Below are 21,483 nucleotides of genomic sequence, written 5' to 3'. Positions count from 1 at the left end.
TCTGATGGAGAAAAGTGCTTATATAGTGCAGTATTTTAAAGAAAAATATATAATGCACTCCCATAAAAAGAAGGTTTGAAAGCCTTAAAAAAAGTACAGCTTCGGTGCGGACCTCAATCTCAGCGTCTGACGTCACAGGGCGGTACCGGAAGTGACGTCAGACGCGGAGATTGAGGTCCGCAGCGAAGCTGTACTTGTTTTAAGGCTTTCAAACCTTTTTTATGTGAGTGCATTATATATTTTTCTTTAAATAAACGATTTTATGACAATACTGCACTATATAAGCACTTTTCTTTGAGATATCGAAGAAAATCTTGAGAGGATTTACCCCGATCCAGATAAGACCCTGTCTGTGGAGTGGGTAAGAAGAGGAGTGAAAAGGGGAGCCATATGATTATAATTACAAGGCGCATTTCTTTTTATATTGAGATGAGCGTTTAGCACACCCCTCTGGGTTCTAAGGAGTAAGAAGCACCCCATTATCACTTGGGGAAAGGTCGAGGTTTAAAGAGAAAAAAGAAGAAATTCCGTTTATTAATTTGGACACTATTTTGGACAGTATAAGCACCTTTATTCACTGATAAGCACTTTATATTTACCTGCTTTTTATATATGTACATTGAATGAGCACTTGTCACTTTGTCACCTTCAGTATATTGATTTATAGCAAAATCCATGCTTATGATGTCAGCACTAGAGCACTTTATCTAGATTTTATGGTTTATCAGAAGCAATACACCTTCATTGTTTTATTTTAGGTCACTTAAGTGTGGAGGATTTGATTTTAGATTGACTTTGCATATTATCGTAGAGTTTTATCACTATACATTTTTACACTATTGAATACCAATTATTTTATCCCTCCTTGGAGCGCGATACCCCCCCCCCCCCCCCCCTTCTTAATTTGTTTATACTGTCTGGCTTACAGAACGGGTATACGCAGCTTTAAGGGGTGCTGTTTATATAGATTTTACCCTCTAGACAGTGCAAAACTCACACCACTTTCTAAAGCTTAATAACTATTGTGGTTATTCAAGTTAAATATTTTTTGTTTCTATCCATACATAATGTGCAATAAATGCAAACATCTGTTGTTGATTATTTTTGATTTGATCAGTTTCACCAAAACCACTTTTTTTTTCTTTTCACAGCATGTCTTAATAAGTTTAAAGTTTTCAGAGCTGTCCTGGGATCACACATATCCAGATAGGGAAGAACATATTTTATGGCTGGAGTTTGATGGTGATAATGAAGGAACACCTGTTAACAAGTTGCTAAAAATATACTCCAAGCAGGTGATATTCCAGGAATAATTCAGTAATTTATATTGTATCTTCCTTGTTAAGCTACCCAGAAGTGACCAATATAAAAGCATGTAATACATTTTCAGAGGAAAATAAAGGAATTACCTTTTTAATGCATATACTGTACATCAAAAACATTGCCAGATAATAAATAAAAAGGAGATCCATTCGCCAACGATATATGTAGTGTGAGTTCACCATCATGGGCATCCGCAGGTAGGGGCAAGGGGGGGCAAATGCCCCCCCCCCCCCTTGGAATCTCAACTTCCCCTTTTAAGTGGTTGTTAAGCCACTTTATACCATCCTGTCTGTTCTGTTTAATAATCATGTGTGTCTGTGTTTTTAAACAAATAAGTTGTTCTTTACCAGTTTTCAGAGGGCAGAGCGCCGCTCACGTGACCCGTCGGCTCTCTCCTCTCTCCGGCTGACAGCTGCCTGCAGCGGGCGGGGCCAAGGATTCCTCACTGATGTCAGTTAGAAGGAGAGGAGGAGAGAGGTGGCGGGTCACGTGAGCGGCGAGTGACACTCTATACTTGTAAAGAATGGATTATTTTTATAAAAAACAGACACAGGGGCACACAGGATTATTAAACAGACTGTAGACAGGATATGAAACTTTAAATGAAACTACAGCAGCAGGAGAGGAGGGGGGGGGTGGGGGTGGGCACTGACACAGGAGCAGACAGGCAGGGAGGGAGGGAGGGGGGGAGAAAGGACAGAGGAGGACAGGAGGGCTGCGGATGATGGAGGCACGTAAACTGACCACGGTGTCAGGGCTCAGCAGCCATGGTCTACCATGGTCAGTTTAGAGGGGAGGACATAGCCAGGCAGGATCAGCCAGGTATTTTAGGTGATAGAAGGGGCCAAATTACACAGCAAAGCACTGTGCTGAATAACATGCTTTAAGGGAATATACTCAAAATAAGTATAATGATTAAGCCCCTCCCCTTCATGACATTGTTGAAAAGGGGCGGAGCATGGGTGACCTTAAAATTATGCCGCCCCCCCTGAAAAACATTCTGCAGACGCCCATGTTTACCATCCTTACATTACCCTTAACAGAAGGTTGCTTTTGCCCACTACAGGCATTAGACTGCATCATTTGTTCAACCTTTAAGGGTTCGGTGTATGCAGTTCATGTTTCCTGTTTTAAAAGGAGAGGGGATAATCATTTTATTTGAAAGATTTTTTTTTTTTTCAAATTCTTTGTTTAGGAACATAAGAGCTAAATACAACAGTCGTATAGCAACAAATATTCAGTAGTTTCACCAGTGAAAAATCAGCAGATACGAAGAGTTAAGACAACATAGAAATCCAAACAACAATCCTTAGAGGAAACGCAAGTTGGGAGTCAGCAAAAGGCAGAGATTGACTTAGCAAATCATCAGCGACTGGTGGTTTATGCTCGGCTTCATATATGAAGCGTGATTCACATGTATCCAAAAAATTTCTCCCTTTTTTTTTCTCTCAAGATGTACTAGTAGGGGAAAGGAGAAAAGGGGGGAGACATGAGAAGTATTATGAGGCAGGGAGAGGGGTAAGAGGGGGGGAAAACATGGGGGGGGGGGAGCGGAAAGCATGGCGGCATCCTCGGGTACCTATAGAGGGGGGGGGAGCAACATCTGCCAGGGAGTTAATCGTTAAGTTAAGCCTTCCCCTCACCTGAGAAGACAAACTGATTCCAGAGCGCCCAAGTTTTGTCATACTGATCCCTCCTGCCCTGGGAGGTCAGGACTAGGTCTTCCAAAGCATCCACAGTTCTAACTTTATTCAATCACATAGCTACGGAGGGGGGAGGCCAGCACTTTTCCAACAGAGACTAATACAGGCTTTGGCAGCGTTAAGGAGATGACGCAAAATAGATTTTTTGTATTTCTTGACTGAAATTTGCGAACAATGTAATAAGAAGAAAGCCGGGTAATCCGGCACTGGGAAATCCGTGAACTTTTGGGTGATCCACCTCATCTCTGACCAGAAAGGAGTCCGCTTCGAGCAGCTCAAGAAAATATGAAGCGTATCACCCGGTTCCTCCCCGCATCGCCAGCAACGATCTGAGGCGTTCGGGAAGAATCGACAGGGCAGTGGGTGTATAGCACCAGTGGTTTAGTAGCTTATAATTCATCTCCTGAATGCGGGTGCAGATGGAGGTTTTAAGGGCTAGGAGAATAATATTTTGGCATTGCGCCGGTGTGAAGGTCCTTTTCAGGGCCCTTTCCCACCTGGTCAGACAGGCAGAAGGAACCCCGCAGGGGGCTCGATAAGTAGAGCGTACATTTTGGACAGGGTGTGGGGGAGAGGATCTCCCAATGAGCAGTAGTCCTCAAATAATGTAGGTGTGAGAGAGATTTTTATTTTTGTTGAAAATCTCCAACCAGGCTTGAGATTGCTCATGCCATTTCACATATACAGTACTATGCAGTTGTAAGAAGACTTATGAATCTGTTGCTTCTCCTGAAAATAAATGCTGTAGTCATAGTGAAAAACCTTTTTAAAGGTGTATTTCAGGAAAATGTAATGCGTACAGGGACAATTTATTTGCCAAAATGTCATGTTTTTATTTATCCTGGTTTAACATGCGAAAAAGAAGCCAAATTGTTGTGTAAAATATTTACAATTGCCTATAACCTGGTGTTCAAAGAACATCTATTCTTTAGGCTAGATTTCTGCAGGATCATGATTTGCAGCTCTTCCCACTGACGTTTTGTCCTCAGTCTAGTAAATGCTTGCCCCTAATGCAGTCTAATTGTTCACTTATGATTGTTTAGACAAAGTTATTTTACTGTTTTTGTCACCCTCACTGCAGCCTAAATTGGGACTAAATGTAAAAAATTGTGAACAGGCAGACTTTAATTGCAGAAGAGACATGTAATGTCTTCTTTGCAGTAAAGTACACTTCACTGCCTGATTTCAATCCTCTGCAGAATGTATGCTGTCTATGCGCAGGAATGACTGCATTCCTGTGCATGCATGGGATTGCCTTAATCCCGCATCGGCTAATTTAATCAGCCAAAGACCACACCTAGAAGAACCATGGAAAAAGATGCTGGCATGCACTATGCAGGTGTCAAGACTTTTTGGAGCTAATGTAGGTATTTAAGTCTTTTTGGTTCCGCTTTAAAAGAAGCAATACATGTAGCTAGAGCTTGCCAACCAGAAGCCCTCTGACAGTCCTGTCCAGTCTGACAAGAGGGACATTGTATACTACTTGAATTTAAATGCACCTGTCATGAGCGAAATATGTAGCCGGTCATTGCTGACAACTCTTCTGGAAATGCTTGTTGTCTGACTGTGATGCTGGTGCTTTGGCTTCAATGCTCTGAGTTTAACATGATGATGTATACAGAGCTAAGTCTAACACTTTTTTGACCATAATGTACAGCAGATTGTTCTGGGTCTGTGACTCAAATATACTTAGAGTGATGTAATCTCAATTACTGAAGTTGTATAAATGACTCACTTTCTGGTTGTCCTTGCTGTTGTGCAAGTTTTTTTATATTGGTACGAGTAAATGTTTCATAAGTACCAATTAATCTTACCAGCCTTTGCTCTCTTTTGAGACCTTCTTTCACAGCATGATTGCCAGATCCCAGTTCTGAATGACAAGGGTCTCCCTCTCCTTCCACCCTGTTGGCTGCAGTAAATGCCCCCCTGCTGGTTGATCAACATCTACTCTGACCATTTAGCAGCTGAGACAGAATATCTTTAAATGTAACTGCCCCCCTGCCCCTTTTTCTGGAGCATTTGATCAGTTATAGGTAATAGATGAATTGTGGATAATGCTAGTAATAGTCTGCATCCTATATGTCAAATGTTGTGGCATTTTTGTGTTTTTGTTTTTTGTCTGCTTTTTTTTTTTTTTTTTTTTTTTTTTTCCCAAGATAGCCAGGCAAATAACATTTTCTTTAGGAGACTCGGATGGCAGCCCCCATACTGTACTTTTGTCATGTCAGTGGCCTTTCAGCAACTATAATATACTTTTTCTGTTCTGGTTTGTTGTGTTAACACACCTTACTTACAGACAGCCTATTCAAATGAAAGGGCTGCCAACTCACCACTGAAGGGAAAATACAGACCCATTCACAGCATACCACAATGCATGATTATGTTGAACTGCATTGCCTCAGTGCTTTGAGGTACCATTCCACATTAATGCTGATGCACGTAAATTGTATTTAATGTGTAATGCTGTAACGCATCACAAAAGTGTGGTTTGGTACCTACTGCTTTCTCAGTCACTGACCTGAAGCAAATAGAGATAAAACATTTTGTTAGACTTTTTTTTTTATTTGCTACGTGCTGGTTTTTGGTCTGTAACTTTGAGCCAGGCACTTAGACTTGGTAATTGGCCAGTTATGGCATTCCTTGTATTTTTCCCATGACAATCGTAGTTTCAGTTAAATGAGAGGGATATTCTGACTATATTAGTGGCAATGTTTTCTGAAGATCAGTTTAAGCTCATTGAAGAATTTCTGCTTCTGGAGCTCCTCTTTAATATAAAATAAAATACTGCTATAGTTTGACTTTTAACATTAAGTCTGTGTTTTTTTTGTTTTTTTTTTTTTCAGGCTGAGCTAATGAGTGGTTTAATTGAGTATTGCATAGAACTTAATCAAGGTGGAGATTTGCATTCTCCAGACTCTGTTTCTGGGAGTACACCAGTTACAGAGAAACGGAGAAAACTACGCAGACAGGAGAGTGTTTTGTGTAACCGCATCAAGGATCTCACCACTATTGATTATGTTGATGATGGTAAGATATGAAATTGGCAGTCTGGTTAAACTCTTTGATTGCATATGGTGTATGTGGATGATGTGTTTTAAAGCCTGACTACTTGTTAAATATAGGGTACTGTATTAAAGAAAATTAACCTGTACATAGCTTCTAATGTTTGTGTTAAAGAGTCAGACCACTCAAAACCATTATTTAAATTTTTGATTCTAGTGGCTGTTATAGCCACTAGAATTGTATGTTTCTTAGGGCTCCAGCAGCAAAATGGTAATACCAAATTCCAAATTCACTCACCTACTACAGCTATTGCAATAGGACTTGAGGTATAACTAAAGGCTAAACTTTTTTAATTTTGAGTTGAAAAGGATTAAAACACCTGTCCGATTTTTCTTGACATCTGTGCCCCTATTAGGATGAATTACCCTCTCTGTTTGTCTTGCTTACCGTTATGATGGAAAGTGAAAGAAAATGCCAAATTTTGGGATGTCCTTAGGCCATTAGTGGTGGGGATTCTTTATGTTGGAGGTATTTATTCTTGCTTCCTTTTTTTGCTATGGGACAGGAAGTCCAGGAAAATCTTCCCAATGGGACACAGATGGCAAAATAAATGACATTGGTTGTAACCCCTCCTTATTCTATCCAAAATGGAGGGGGGGGTGAGTTTGCCTATAGTTCTACTTTAACTCTGCTGCCTCTACTAAAAACTGAATTTGTTTTAGATAAACTGAGCCTTTAAATTTTGTTCTGCTATTATTTTGACCTGTACAACCATTTTTTTTTTTTTCTGACATTTTCCAGTTAAGTTCACTCTTTAGAAAAAATAATAATTGCACATTTTTTTTGCAGGCTGTAAGCACTGCACGCTCTCCAGCGGATCTGCCAGTGTATCTGTGTGCCCTTACATCCGGTATGGGCAAGCAGATACAATTTGATCACACAGGCTGCCAAACCTTGTAGTTTTCTATTCGCAGGACACTGTGAGTGAGTGACACGGCCGGGGAGATCCCCACTAGCTGGCAGATCGAGGAATGGGGGGGGGGGGGGTGGCCTATTTGTTACGTTACACCCTGAATATGAGTGTAATCTGTTACGAAGGGTAAACTTTATCCTTTAAGAAAAAAAATAATGCATATATTTTTGCAGAAGGGGAAAAAAAGCATTTTTTTTTATACAGGAGCCTGCAAGCATTGCACGCACAATTAGTAGATCCCAGGTGCAATGTTAGGTTCCTGCAGACTCTTCTTCCAGCTCTGCCTGTATCACTTTATGGGCTTTTAGTTAGGAAGCTGGAGAAAGTGTAGATGAGCTATGAGTGCACTAAACTGTTCCATGGTGGCAGGCGGGTCTTGTAGTGTATTTATTAATTCACAGATCTCTGTGAATAAGTCCCCGTTCACATTGGCACGATTTGACAGGTCAAATTGCAGCCTTTTGCTGACAATTGGAGCGTACCAATTGGTGCGATGCCAACTTTGCAGCACTGCACTGATTTCCAAAAGTAGTCCCTGCACAGAAGAGGCTTCCTTCTGGGACTACAACCATGCAGACCATTTTGATGCAGTGTGCTGTGTATGGTCTGAGCACTGACAGGCTGACCAGCCACCCCTTCAACCTCTGCAGCAATGCATGCAGCACACATCTGTCTATTTCCCAAAGACAACCTCTGGATATGATGCTGAGCACACGCACTCATCTTCTTTGGTCGACCATGGAGAGGCCTGTTCTGAGTGGAACCTGTCCTCTTAAACCCCTGTATGGTCTTGGCCACCATGCTGCAGCTCAGTTTCAGGGTCTTGGCAAACTTCTTATAGCCTAGGCCATCTTTATGTAGAGCAACCATTCTTTTTTCAGATCTTCAGAGTTCTTTGCCGTAAGGTGTCATGTTGAACTTTCAGTGACCAGTACAAGGCCCCTTTCGCACACTCCGTCCGTCGGACAGAGTCAGTTTATCTCAGCGGGGGATTGATCCGCTGATCCCCCGCTGAGCAGGAGGATGACAGCTGTGTCTCCGCGCTGTGTGCGGAGACACAGCTCTCAGTTCCCCATGCATCTCTATGGGGGAAATCGTATGGAAATGGACCGTCGGTCCCTTCTCATCCGATCCGATCCACTGGACGGATGGAAAAAGGTTTCCATCCATCCAGATTTGACGGATCGGATGTCAGCGGACATGTCTCCGCTGACATCCGATGCCCCATAGGGATGCATGGGGGGACCGTTCAGATCCGCCAAAAAAACGGACAGGCGGATCTGAACGGTCCGCCTGAGTGAAAGGGGCCTAAGAGAGTGAGAGCGATAACCCCAAATTTAACACACCTGCTCCCCATTCACACCTGAGACCTTGTATTACTAACGAGTCTCATGACACCTGGGAGGGAAAATTGCTAATTGGACCCAATTTGGACATTTTCACTCAGGGGTGTACTCACTTTTGTTGCCAGCAGTTTAGACATTAATGGATGTGTTGTTGTTTTGTGGGGACAGCAAATTTACACTGTTATACAAGCTGTACACTCCCTACTTTAGATTGTAGCAGAGTGTCATTTCTTCAGTGTTGTCACATGAAAAGATATAATAAAATATTTACAAAAATGTGAGGGGTGTACTCACTTTTGTGAGATGTTTTGTTAGCCTTATTCTGAAATGGATTAAATTCATTATTTCTCTGTCGCTCATTGACAGACGTAGTCTTCTTGATTCACATCAATTGGGTTATGTTGTCTCCACAGGAGTAGGACTAGGCAGAAAGAAAAAACGTTCTGGCTCCCAGAGGGTATATCCTCCCTCTCTCTGCTACAAGGAATCAGTTTTTTTCTGTCTAGTCAGGAGTAAGGACCTAAGTTCCTTGCTGGGATCTTTTGGTCCTGGCAAGATTTTTTTTCTAGAAAAAATATTTTTTTAGGTAGTTTTCTCCAGTGTTTTTTCCTGTGAGATCTTCAAGCAATTATGCCGGATCTGGGCGACACTAGTGGTCACCCCAGCCGGCCTACGAGCGCGCGCAGACCATTGCATCGCGCTTGGTCGGCCGCGACACATTCAAGTAAGTATGCGGGGCCGGGCGACGGGCTGGATGTTGAGATCCAGTGGTCACCCCGGTTTCTGCCTACGAGCGCGTGCAGACCAGAGCTCCGCGCTGGGTCGGCCGCGACGGAGTCCCATTGGAGGGACTGACCTTGCGAGTTAAAAGTCTCGCTTGGACGCCAGGAACCAGAGAGTCGAGGCGTCCGGAGTGGTCAACAACCCCCCACCCCGGTGGAGAGGGTATTGTGAAGAGAGGGTGCCTGTCGGCTTGGTTTGGGAGCTAACACTCTACCCAGCAGACTGCAGTATTGCAGCAGACATAGGAGGTATAATCCTACCTTAATTGTAGTGGATCTCCTGCAGATCGATAAACCGCCATCAGCATGATATACAGGTGGATGTGCTGGGAAAACGATACTTCGGCAATCCGCCGCCATTTTGCTGTAGACCAGGTACATGTATGTCCGCAGGTCACGTCGGCCGCCATTTTTTTGGAGTCTATTGTCTCCTGTATGGGGGCGGCCATGTTTGAATAGCCCAGCTAACCTCGAGGAGAGCTGGGAACGCCGGAAGGCGTACACAGGGGGCGGAGCCACTTCCTTCTACCCGGGAAAACGAACACAGCTCTTTCCAGTCTGTAAGAGACAAACGCTGACTGCAGTTGGTAGGAAACTTCTCTGCATCGGTGGTGAGCCTTGAGGGTCCCCCTCTCTCTCTCTCTGTGGGGATCAAGAAGCAGGTACTCTGAGGGGCGCTATCGCGCTAGGGGGATGCACATATAAAAAAAAAAAAAAAGTTTTTTGTTTTTTCTGGCAGAGGTGTCCTGAGTTAACATGGACCCTGCCACTCATGTATTTCCACCGGATCCCCTCGAGGTGTCTGCAGGATCCTCCAGCACCCCACTGACGATTGAATCATTGTCAGCTATTATGGAAACTTTTGTGTCCCGGGTGGAAGTGGCTTGTCAGGGACAGGGCGCAAGAAAGCGACCCCCGCCTAAATCCATATTATCTGAAACTTCGGATTCAGAATCTGAGCCTATTTCTGCAGTTGCAGGTACCTCCTCTGGGATTGGTGTCTCGGGTACTGTCTCTTCATACAGTGAGGAGGATGTTTCGGCATCAGCCATAGCCCGAGAGGAAGCGTTGGTAAACGCACTCATTGTATCTGTTCAAGAAACCTTAAGATTACAGGGTACTCCGTCGGAAATAGCTGAAACTGAAATCCCCTTTGGAACTAAAAAACGCATCAAAGTGGCGAAGGTTTTTCCATTGCCCAAATGTTTTGGCAATCCAATCAAAGAAGAATGGAGTCTGCCAAAACGCACTTCTGCTATTTCTAAACGCATTAACAGGCGTTATCCGTTTGAGGAAACCCTCATTAGGAATGGACCTGTGGTGGATTCACCAATTGCTAGATTGAATAAAGCCACGGTTATTCCTTTAGAAGACGCTCCGTCTTTTAAAGATTCGGTGGATCGCAAGATAGAAGCTATGTCTCGCACCATGTTTTCCTTGATTGGATCAGCTTTCAGACCAATAATTGCTATTGGGCTGGTTTCGCAGACTGTAACTGAATGGACCAAGTGGTTACGCCGGGACTTAGAAGAGGTCCCTCAGGCAGTATCAGATTTGTTGGAACAGATGATACAGGGGTTACAGTTTGTGTGTGATGCGGCGTTAGACGCCACTCCATTATTGGCGCGAGCATCAGTTTCAGCAGTGGTTCTCAGGCGTACACTGTGGCTAAAAGGTTGGTTAGCCGACCAAAGTTCCAAAAAAGCATTGGCTAATATCCCCTTTTTAGGAGAGCGTCTATTTGGAGCCAACTTAGATGAGATCATTAAGGATCTCACGGGAGGAAAGAGCACCTTTTTACCGCAAAATGTTAAGGGTAAAGGACCTCGTCAAAGACGAGGGCCTTCTTTCTCTGCTCACAAAAATTTTTTTCGCCCCGCGGGTCAAAAAATTAAGTCCTCCAAAGCCCCTTCAGGAGGCTTCAGGGGTCGTTGGTCGGGCAAGCAAAGGCCCGCCCCCTCCAGACCTGAAGATAAGTCTACCAAAGCCTGAAGGTGCGCCCCCACCCATAACTGGGGTGGGGGGACGTCTTCGCCGGTTCCCGGATCCATGGCTTTCCAGAATCCCGGACATGTGGGTTTGCGAAATCATAAGGTCAGGGTACAAAATCGAGTTTCGATCTCTCCCACCGGCGCGATTCTTCCCTTCCAATATCCGACTATCACCGGATCGTTTAGAAGATCTGCGGAGAGCAGTCACGGATTTACTACAACAAGGAGTGGTAGTCCACGTTCCTTGGACAGAACGCTTTCAGGGGTTTTATTCAAACCTATTTACAATACCCAGGAAAGAGGGCAAAGTGTGTCCAATTCTGGACTTAAGGGCACTCAATTCCTTTCTCAACATAAGAAAATTCAAGATGGAATCCATTCGCACAGTAGCAGCCTTCCTGCATCCAGGGGATGTCCTAGCGTCCATAGACATCAAGGACACCTATCTTCACATTCCCATTTTCGCAGGACATCAGCGGTTTCTACGGTTTTCCGTAGAAGAGAACCACTATCAGTTTGTGGCGTTACCTTTCGGTCTCGCCACGGCTCCTCGGGTCTTCACGAAGGTGTTGGCCCCAATGTTGGCACTACTGCGCCAAAGAGGCATATCGATTCTAGGTTACCTAGACGATCTCCTGCTTCATGCAGGGTCTCCTCAGACCCTGCTACAAAACATAGAAATTACTATAATTTCTTTACAGGAATTCGGGTGGCTGGTGAACCAGCAAAAGTCATTTCTGGTTCCCACCCAGAGGCTCGAATATCTGAGTCTAATTCTAGACACAGTCAGGACAAGAGTTTTCCTTCCGGTAGGGAAACTCCGGAAGATTCAATCAGCAGTCCAGTTGTTACTATCCAACAGCTGGTCTTCCCTTCGGACTTGCATGAGGGTTCTGGGGTTGATGGTGGCTTCCTTCGAAGCAGTCCCATTTGCCCAGTCCCATACCCGAATTCTTCAGCAAGAGATTCTCCTCAGATGGAATCGGAATCCGGAATCCCTGGACTATCGGATCCGACTGAGCGAACAGACCAGAGAGTCTCTGGTCTGGTGGCTTCGGTCTCCGATGCTCAGCCAGGGAAAGTCATTTCTGCCAATATATTGGACGATAGTGACCACGGATGCCAGCCTATCCGGATGGGGAGGAATTCTCGGTCAGTTATCCGTTCAGGGACTTTGGTCCCCGGAAGAATCCAGGTTACCGATAAATGTATTGGAACTGAGAGCGATCAGACTTTGTCTGATTCACTGGACCGAGCAGCTCCAGGGCAGCCCGGTTCGGATCCAGTCGGACAACGCCACGGCTGTGGCTTATGTCAATCACCAGGGGGGCACCAAGAGTGTCCGAGCGGCCAAGGAAGTGGCTTGCATTCTTCGCTGGGCGGAACAATTTGTTCCAGCTATCTCTGCGGTGTTCATTCCGGGGGTGGAAAATTGGCAGGCAGATTATCTCAGCCGTCAGACTCTGGATCAGGGGGAATGGTCCCTCCATCCAGAAGTTTTCCACCAGTTGTGCCTACGTTGGGGCACCCCGGATGTGGATCTGTTGGCATCACGATTCAACAGGAAAGTACAGAGATTCGTGGCTCGCTCCCGCGATCCTCTAGCAGAGACCGCAGACGCACTGGTCGCCCTGTGGGGGCAATACCAGCTAATGTATGCCTTCCCTCCTATCGGGTTACTGCCAAGACTTCTTCGCAGGATAGAGGAGGAAGGAATTCCAGTAATCCTGGTAGCTCCGGACTGGCCTCGCCGAGCTTGGTACGCCGACTTGGTCAGACTGGTGGCGGACGTCCCGTGGAGACTTCCTCTCAGGGAGGATCTACTGTCTCGGACCGATCTTCCATCCTGCTTTACGATCGCTGGCTTTAACGGCCTGGCTATTGAGACCCAGGTGCTGAAGGACAAGGGATTGTCAGCTTCAGTTATTCCTACTCTAGTTAAAGCAAGGAAAGCGACTTCCAGAAAGATTTATCATTGCACATGGAAGTCCTACATTGCATGGTGTGAACCTCTGGGGTTCCGCCCACGGTCTTATTCGGTTAGTCGAATATTAGCTTTTCTGCAAAAAGGGGTTGAGCAGAAACTGGCCTTGAGCACTATCAAGGGTCAGGTCTCAGCATTAGCTATCTTCTTTCAGAAGCCTTTGGCTACTCATTCCTTGGTGCGGAATTTCATCCAGGGGGTGCGACATCTGGCTCCGCCAGTGCGCGCGCCGTTACCACCCTGGGATCTTAATTTAGTATTGTCGGTTCTTCAGAAACCTCCCTTTGAAGATATTAGGGAGATTCCTCTACCTACGTTGTCCCAGAAGGTGGCCTTCTTGGTGGCTATCACTTCTGCACGCAGGGTGTCAGAACTGGCCGCATTATCTTGTCGTTCCCCATATCTGGTGGTTCATAGAGATAAGGTGGTTCTTCGTCCGAATCCATCCTTCCTACCAAAAGTGGTTTCAGAATTTCATCTGAATGAAGAAATTGTGTTACCTTCCCTGTGTCCTAAGCCCAGTCATCCTCGGGAGTTTGCTTTACACTCCTTGGATGTGGTCCGGGCGATCAGGGTATACTTGAAAACGACAGACTCGTTTCGCAAGACGGATTTACTTTTCTCTAGCGCTCATCGACAGACGTAGTCCTCGGTGATACACCACCTTCGGGTTATGTTACCTCCGCAGGAGCAGGACTAGACAGGAAATTAAAAAGCTCTGGCCACACCCTAGGGGCAGTCCCAGAGGGTATATCCTCTCTCTCTCTGCCTCAGCAAATCAGTTATTTTCTGTCTAGTTAGGAGTAAGGACCTAGATACCTTGCTGGGATCTTAGGTCCTGGCAAGAATTTTTTTCTAAAAGGATTTTTTGGACAGCTTTTTTTCTCCAGTGTTCCTGTGAGATCTTCAAGCAAGAAAGCTGAACTGGGCGACGGGCTGGATGTTGAGATCCGGTGGTCACCCCAGTTCAGCCTACGAGCGCGTGCAGGCCATAGCTCCGCGCTGGGTCGGCCGCGACAAAGTCCCGTTAAAAGGACTGAACCCGCGAGTTAAACGTCTCGCTGAAACGCCAAAGACCATGAGTCACGGCGTCCGTATCGGTCGACAGCCCTCCCGCCCCGGTGGAGAGGGGTACTGTCAGGAGTTGGTGCCCGCCTGGTTCCGGTATGGTGAGTAGTATGTTCCCCCTTTTTCCCTGACGGGTTTTGTGGTGAACGCGGGCCCCTCTCTGTATGGTAAGAAAGAGTTCTTTCTATCCTATAACATGTCACAAATCCTCCTACTTTGAGTGTGATTTTATGTGTGCAAAAAGCCAGGAGGCTTGGTTTGGGAGCTAACAATCTATTGTATACATGTTTTTAAAGATGTAATCTGTGGCATTCTGGGAATCTTATGGGTTAAGTATAAGCTACCTACCAGTCAGAAGCCATGGACATGTAGACTGCCTTCCAAGTCAGATCTCCAGCTAATAGCAGGCCTCCCGAATGGCCATGCGGTCCGCCAGGGCCGGTACCGCCAAACACGCCATATCCCCATGCAGAGAGAGTGTTGTGTGCCTGCAGCACACCGCTAGTCAGCACAGGCCGCCGCCATTTTTTTTGCTGGATCGCACGAGCCGCCATTTTGGCGTAGCCTCGTGTCTCCAGCATGGGGGCGGCCATGTTTTAGGTGATTCTACACCTCGTGGAGCTTGGGGGAGGCGCCGGAAGGCGTACAGAGGGGCGGAGCCGCCTCCTTTCTTCCTGGGCAGCCAGCCAAAAGACTTCCTGTTTGTCTAAGACAGCGCTGTAAGCTGTTGCAGTTCAACTCTGAACATCAAGTGGTGAGCCTGGGGGTCTATCTCTCTCTCTCTCGATCGATAGGGATCCCTAGCAGGTAACACTAAGGGGTTTTTTGTGGCACTGAGGCTCAAAAAAAAAAAAAAAAAAAAAAAGTTTTTTCTTTACTTTGAATTATATCATCCAGGAAGTAACTGGAGTTATTATGGACCCTGCCACACAGATTCCCCCACCTGTTTCCCTCGAGGGGGCCTCGGGACCCGCCGGTGTACAGAGTATAGAGTCATTTACAGCAATTTTGGAGTCTATGGTGGCTCGGGTGGAGGCGGCCTGTCAGGGACGGGGGTCAAGGAAGCGACCCCCGCCTACCCCTATACTATCTGACACCTCTGACTCTGATTCAGAGATGGTCACTGCAGTTGCAGGTTCCTCTGCAAGGGCTGCTATCCCAGGTAAAGCCCCCTCAGACAGTGAGGAGGACGCTTCTTCTCCTGCTATAATTCAGGAAGAAGCATTGGTGGACGCACTAGTTGTGGCAGTGCAAGAAACCTTAAAACTTGAGGCTTTACCGGCAGAGGCAACTGAAACAGAGAGGCCTTTTGGGACTAATAAGCCCATCAAGACGGCGAAGGCTTTTCCTGTACCTAAATGTTTTGGAAATCAGATTAAAGGAGAATGGGAACATTCTAAACGTACCTTTTACTATTTCCAAGCGTATTGCTAGACGCTATCCGTTTGAGGAATCCATCATTAAGAAATGGACGGTACCACCAGTCGTGGATCCGCCTATTTCCAGGCTGAATAAAGCCACGGTTATTCCAGTGGAGGACACTTCGTCCTTTAAGGATCCGGTGGATCGAAAGATAGAAGCGGAGTCCCGCACTATCTTTTCTCTGATAGGGTCAGCATTTAGACCAGTAATTGTTATTGGTCTAGTTTCCCAGACACTTACAGAATGGGCGAAGATGGTACGCCAAGATCTTAGGGGAAAAGATATTCCCCAGGAGACATCTGATTTGATAGAACAGATCATACAAGGGCTACGGTTTATCTGTGACGCAGCCTTGGACACCACTCCCTTGTTAGGGCATGCATCTAAGTTAGCAGTGATCCTCAGACGTGTGCTGTGGTTAAAATGCTGGTCAGCTGACCTAGGTTCCAAAAAGACTTTGACCAATCTCCCTTTCCAGGGGAATCGTCTATTTGGAGCCAACCTAGATGAAATCATTAAGGATGCCACCGGGGGCAAGAGTACTTTTTTGCCACAGGCTGCAAAAGCTAAGGAACCTCGCAACAAGCGAGGACCTTTCTTTACCGCCCATAAAGGACGCCCGGCTGGTACTTCCGGGAAAGGCAAGACTCCTCCAGGAGGGTTCAAGAAGGGCTGGTCGGACAAGCAGAGGACCAACCCAGCCAAACCCGAAGTAAAGGAGTACACAGCCTGAAGGTGCGCCCCCACCCAATTTCAGGGTGGGGGGACGTTTTCACCGGTATTCAGGACATTAGATCGAGCATCAACCACTACTACCGGTGCGATTCTTCCCTTCCAACATTTAAGTACAGGAAGCGGTAGTTACCGTTCCCTGTATAGATTTTTTCCTTTACCTTTTCCTAAGATTAGTCCCGATACCTCACAGGAATCGGATCTGATTGACCAGATAGGCCAAGTAGCCTCTAGTCGGGTGACTTCGGTCCCTGAGGTTCAACCAGAAAAGATCACCTTGCCTGATAACTATCAGGTATCTGATAAATGTGTGGGAACAGAAAACGACCAGACTTTCTCGGATGGTCGGGGCCAGATAGCTCTAGGGACGCCTGGTTCAGATCCAATCAGCGCCAGTGGTCCTAGAAATTCTAGGCTGGCCTCTTCAAGCCGGCCTGGCCGACTTGGACAGGTTAGTCGCAGACGTTCCGTGGGAACTTCGTCTCAGGGAGTGTCTGTAGTCTCAAGGACCTATTTACCTTCGTGCTTTACAGTCGCTGGTTTTAATGGCCTGGCCATTGAGACCCAAGTACTGAAGGACAGAGGGTTGTCAGCTTCAGTCATTCCTACCCTTATTAAAGCAAGGAAAGCGACTTCCAGCAAAGTCTATTATCACACATGGAAGACTTATATTGCGTGGTGCGAATCTTTAGGATTTCCTCCACGTACCTATTCGGTGTCTCGAATATTGGCCTTTTTGCAACAAGGGGTTGAGCAGAAGCTAGCCTTGAGCACCATCAAGGGTCAAGTTTCAGCATTAGCAATCTTCTTTCAGAAACCTTTAGCTACCAAATCCTTGGTGCGGAATTTCATCCAGGGGGTGCGGCACCTGGCTCCTCCAGTCCGTGCGCCCTTACCGCCGTGGGATCTTAATTTGGTTTTGTCGGTTCTACAGAAACCTCCCTTTGAAAACATCAGGGAGATTCCCTTGCTTACTTTATCCCAGAAGGTGGTCTTCTTGGTGGCTATTACTTCTGCTCGCAGGGTGTCAGAACTGGCTGCATTATCATGCCAGTCCCCATACCTAGTGATTCATAGGGATAAGGTAGTACTTCATCCTAAGCCATCTTTTCTTCCTAAGGTGGTTTCAGATTTTCATCTGAATGAAGATATTGTACTACCTTCCTTGTGTCCTCAGCCCAAGCATCATCGGGAACATGCGTTGCATTCCTTGGATGTGGTTCGGGCAATCAGGGTATACCTGAAAGCTACGGAATCATTCCGTAAGACGGATTCACTTTTTGTGATCACGGATGGCCCCAGAAAGGGTTTGCCTGCATCTGCCGCGACCATTGCCAAATGGATTAGACAAACGGTGGTACAGGCTTATTCTATTAAGGGTCAGAGTCCTCCGTTCCCTGTTAGGGCGCACTCCACTCGAGCGCTCAGTACTTCCTGGGCCTTTCGCCATCAGGCGTCAGTGGTCCAGGTATGTAAGGCGGCCACTTGGTCGTCGGTACATACCTTTACTAAATTCTATAAAATTGATGTGACGGCATCGGCGGATGCCTCATTTGGCCGCAAGGTTTTGCAGGCCGCAATTTGAGGAGACCGGTGGTCGACCTCGAGGGTTTTTTTCGGTTTGAAAATTTTTTTGTTGAGTCTCATCATTAAGGATGAGCATTGTAAACTTCTAGTTGGCACCGGTTGGGCCTTCTAGATTGGGATTTGATTTCCATTTTCCCACCCCTCAGTTGTGATACTGCGCTGGGACGTCCCGAAGGTGGTGTATCACCGAGGACTACGTCTGTCGATGAGCGCTAGAGAAAAATGGATTTTTGTAAAATCTTACCGTAAAATCCTTTTCTCTTAGCTCATCGACAGACGTAGTCCCCGCCCCTCTGTTTTGGAGTTGGGTTGGGTTAAATTCTCTAAGCACTGCTTTTTCACATAACTGATTTGCTGAGGCAGAGAGAGAGAGGATATACCCTCTGGGACTGCCCCTAGGGTGTGGCCAGAGCTTTTTAATTTCCTGTCTAGTCCTGCTCCTGCGGAGGTAACATAACCCGAAGGTGGTGTATCACCGAGGACTACGTCTGTCGATGAGCTAAGAGAAAAGGATTTTACGGTAAGATTTTACAAAAATCCATTTTTTGTGATCCCGGATGGACCCAAAAAGGGGTTGCCTGCATCTGCCGCGACTATTTCCAAATGGATCAGACAGACGGTGGTACAGGCTTATTCTATTAAGGGTCGGGAGCCCCCGTTCCCTGTTAAGGCGCACTCCACTCGGGCACTTAGTGCGTCATGGGCCTTTCGTCATCAGGCGTCAGTGCTTCAGGTTTGCAAGGCGGCTACTTGGTCGTCAATGCATACCTTTGCAAAATTCTATAAAGTTGATGTGATGGCATCGTCAGATGCCTCTTTTGGCCGCAAGGTTCTGCAGGCCGCAATTTGAGGAGACCAGTGGTCTACCTCGAGGGTTTTTTTCCGTTGGAAATTTTTATTTGAGTCTCATTCTTTGTTTATAATGAGCCTTTAAAACTTCTAGTTGGCACCGGTTGGGCCTTCTAGATTGGATTTTGATTTCTGTCAAATCCCACCCCTCATTTGTGGCACTGCTTCTGGATGTCCCAATTGATGTGAATCAAGAAGACTACGTCTGTCAATGAGCGACAAAGAAAATCGGATTTTTGTAAGATCTTACCGTAAAATCCTTTTCTCTTAGCTCATTGACAGACGTAGTACCCGCCCCTCTATCATTGAGTTGGGTTGGGTTAAATTCTCTGTTGCTGCTTTGTGACAGAACTGATTCCTTGTAGCAGAGAGAGGGAGGATATACCCTCTGGGACTGCCCCTAGGGTGGAGCCAGAACGTTTTTTCTTTCTGCCTAGTCCTACTCCTGCGGAGACAACATAACCCAATTGATGTAAATCAAGAAGACTACGTCTGTCAATGAGCTAAGAGAAAAGGATTTTACGGTAAGATCTTACAAAAATCCGATTTTTCCCTCAATTCTACAAACAATACCCCATAATGCCAAGGTGAAAGAATTTTTTTTGAAATCTTTGCAAACTTATTAAAAATAAAAAAACAAAAAATCACATGTTCAGAAGTATTCACAGCCTTTGCCATGACACGTATACTTGAGCTCAGGTGCATTTTGTTTCCCTCTGATCATGCATGAGATGTTTCTACAACTTGATTGGAATCCACCTGTGGTAAATTAATTTGACTGGACATGATTTGGAAAGGCACACACCTGTCTATATAAGGTCCCTCAGTTAACATTGCATGTCCGAGCACAAACCAAGCCATGAAGTCCAAGGAATTGTCTGTAGACCTCCGAGAGAGAATTGTATTGAGGCACACATCTGGAGAAGGGTGTAGAAAAATGAGCACAGTGGCCTCTATCATCTGTAAATGGAAGAAGTTTGAAACCACCATGACTCTTGCTAGAGCAGGTCTCCCTGCCAAACTGAGCAATCAAGGTAGAAGAGCCTTAGACAGGGAGGTGACCAAGAACCCAGTGGTCACTCTGACAGAGCTCCAGCGTTTCTCTGTGAAGAGGAGTTCCTTCCAGAAGAACAACCATCTCTGCAGCACTCCACCAATCAGGCTTGTATGGTAGAATGGCCAGACGTAAGCCACTCCTCAATAACAGGCACATGACAGCCCACCTGGAGTTTGCCAAAAGGCACCTGAAGGACTTTCAGACTAACCAAAACTAAATTCTCTGGTCTGATGAAACAAAGATTGAACTCTTTGGCCTGAATGGCAAGCGTCCTGTCTGGAGGAAAGTGGCCACCGCTCATGACCAGGGCAATACCATCCCTACAGTTAAGCATGATGGTAGCAGCATCTTGCTGTGAGGATATTTTTCAGCAGCAGGAACTGGGAAGCTAGTCAGGATTGAAGGGAAGATGAATGCAGCAATGTACAGAGACATCCTTGATGAAAACCTACTCCTCAGCGCGCTGGATCTCAGACTGGGGCACAGGTTCACCTTCCAACAGGACAATAACCCTAAGCACACAGCCAAGATAACGAAGATGTGGCTAGAGGACAACTCTGTGAATGTCCTTGAGTAGCCCAGCCAGAGCCTAGACCTGAACCCAATTGAACATCTCTTTAGAGATCTGAAAATGGATGTACACCGGCTCTCCCCATTCAATCTGATGGAGCTTGAGAGGTCCTGCAAAGAAGAATGGGAGAAACTGCCCAAAAATAGGTGTGCCAAGCTTGTAGCATCAAACTCAAAAGGACTTGAGGCTGTAATTGGTGCCAAATGAGCTTCAACAAAGTATTGAGCAAAGGCTGTGAATGCTTATGTACATAGGATTTTCTTCCTTTTTTATTTTTAATAAATTTGCAAATGTTTCAAACAAACTTCTTTCATTTCGTTATTATGGGGTATTGTTTGTAGAATTTTGAAGAAAATAATAATTAATTTAATCAATTTTGGAATAAGGCTGTAACATAACACAATGTGGAAAAAGTGGAGGTGCTGTGAATACTTTCCGAATGCACTGTATGTCATGTTAACACAAACCATGCACTTGAGCTATAAATGTGTTCATTTGAGGATGTGACGCCATGGGAGTAACTGGAACCAGAAACCCAAACCCTTCTAAGTCTTGTATGTGATTGATCGAATGGGCATAACCGTGCTTTGTGTAATTTCTTTATGTATACCTATTTTTCCCCAGGCACCGAAATTAAACGAGTGAAGCCCAAAAGAGCTGCATCATTTTTCACACGACAGTCAACCCATGGCTATGCATCTGTGCTGCCTGCTGAAAGCCCCGGGGAAAGCTGACCAACTGCAGCTAGTAAAAACGAAGACCAAAGAGACTTCTGAATCACTGAACATTCTTATCCACTGTATGGACCAAGCTAAAGCAATAAGGGCCATCATTTGTGTGCCTTATGTTATTGTTGTATCTAAGGGGATGACTCCTTCAAGAATGCCAGGATAAAACATTTCTACAGACAGGTTTACAGTTTCATTATATAGTGATGATAACCTACATTCTATGACCAAGTTTGATCATTTTGTTTCCATGAGAATGTGGCTTGTTGGTGTGTGTTTTTTTTTTTTTTTTTTTTTTTCCCCATTCAATATCTGGTTTAGAATGTGGTAGAACTGGTTTGCAAAGTGTAAATCATGTACACTA

General features: G+C 45.6%; 1 protein-coding gene across 1 annotated transcript in view; it reads left to right on the top strand.

The window, feature by feature from the left end:
* Positions 1-21,244, top strand: part of FRMD8 (FERM domain containing 8) — a 66,967-nt gene extending 45,723 nt beyond the window's left edge. The window contains exons 9-11 of the mRNA XM_082271098.1: positions 1,152-1,295; positions 5,870-6,053; positions 21,016-21,244. Of these exons, the coding sequence (XP_082127224.1) occupies positions 1,152-1,295; positions 5,870-6,053; positions 21,016-21,125 (438 nt within the window). The 3' untranslated portion in view covers positions 21,126-21,244. The remainder of the gene's footprint in view (positions 1-1,151; positions 1,296-5,869; positions 6,054-21,015) is intronic.
* The last annotated feature ends 239 nt before the right edge of the window (positions 21,245-21,483 follow it).

The sequence above is a fragment of the Pelophylax lessonae genome, assembly GCF_965119305.1.
Source record: "Pelophylax lessonae genome assembly, chromosome: 10".
In the NCBI taxonomy this organism is placed as follows: Eukaryota; Metazoa; Chordata; class Amphibia; order Anura; family Ranidae; genus Pelophylax; species Pelophylax lessonae.
This window is presented reverse-complemented; position numbering and strand designations above follow the sequence as displayed.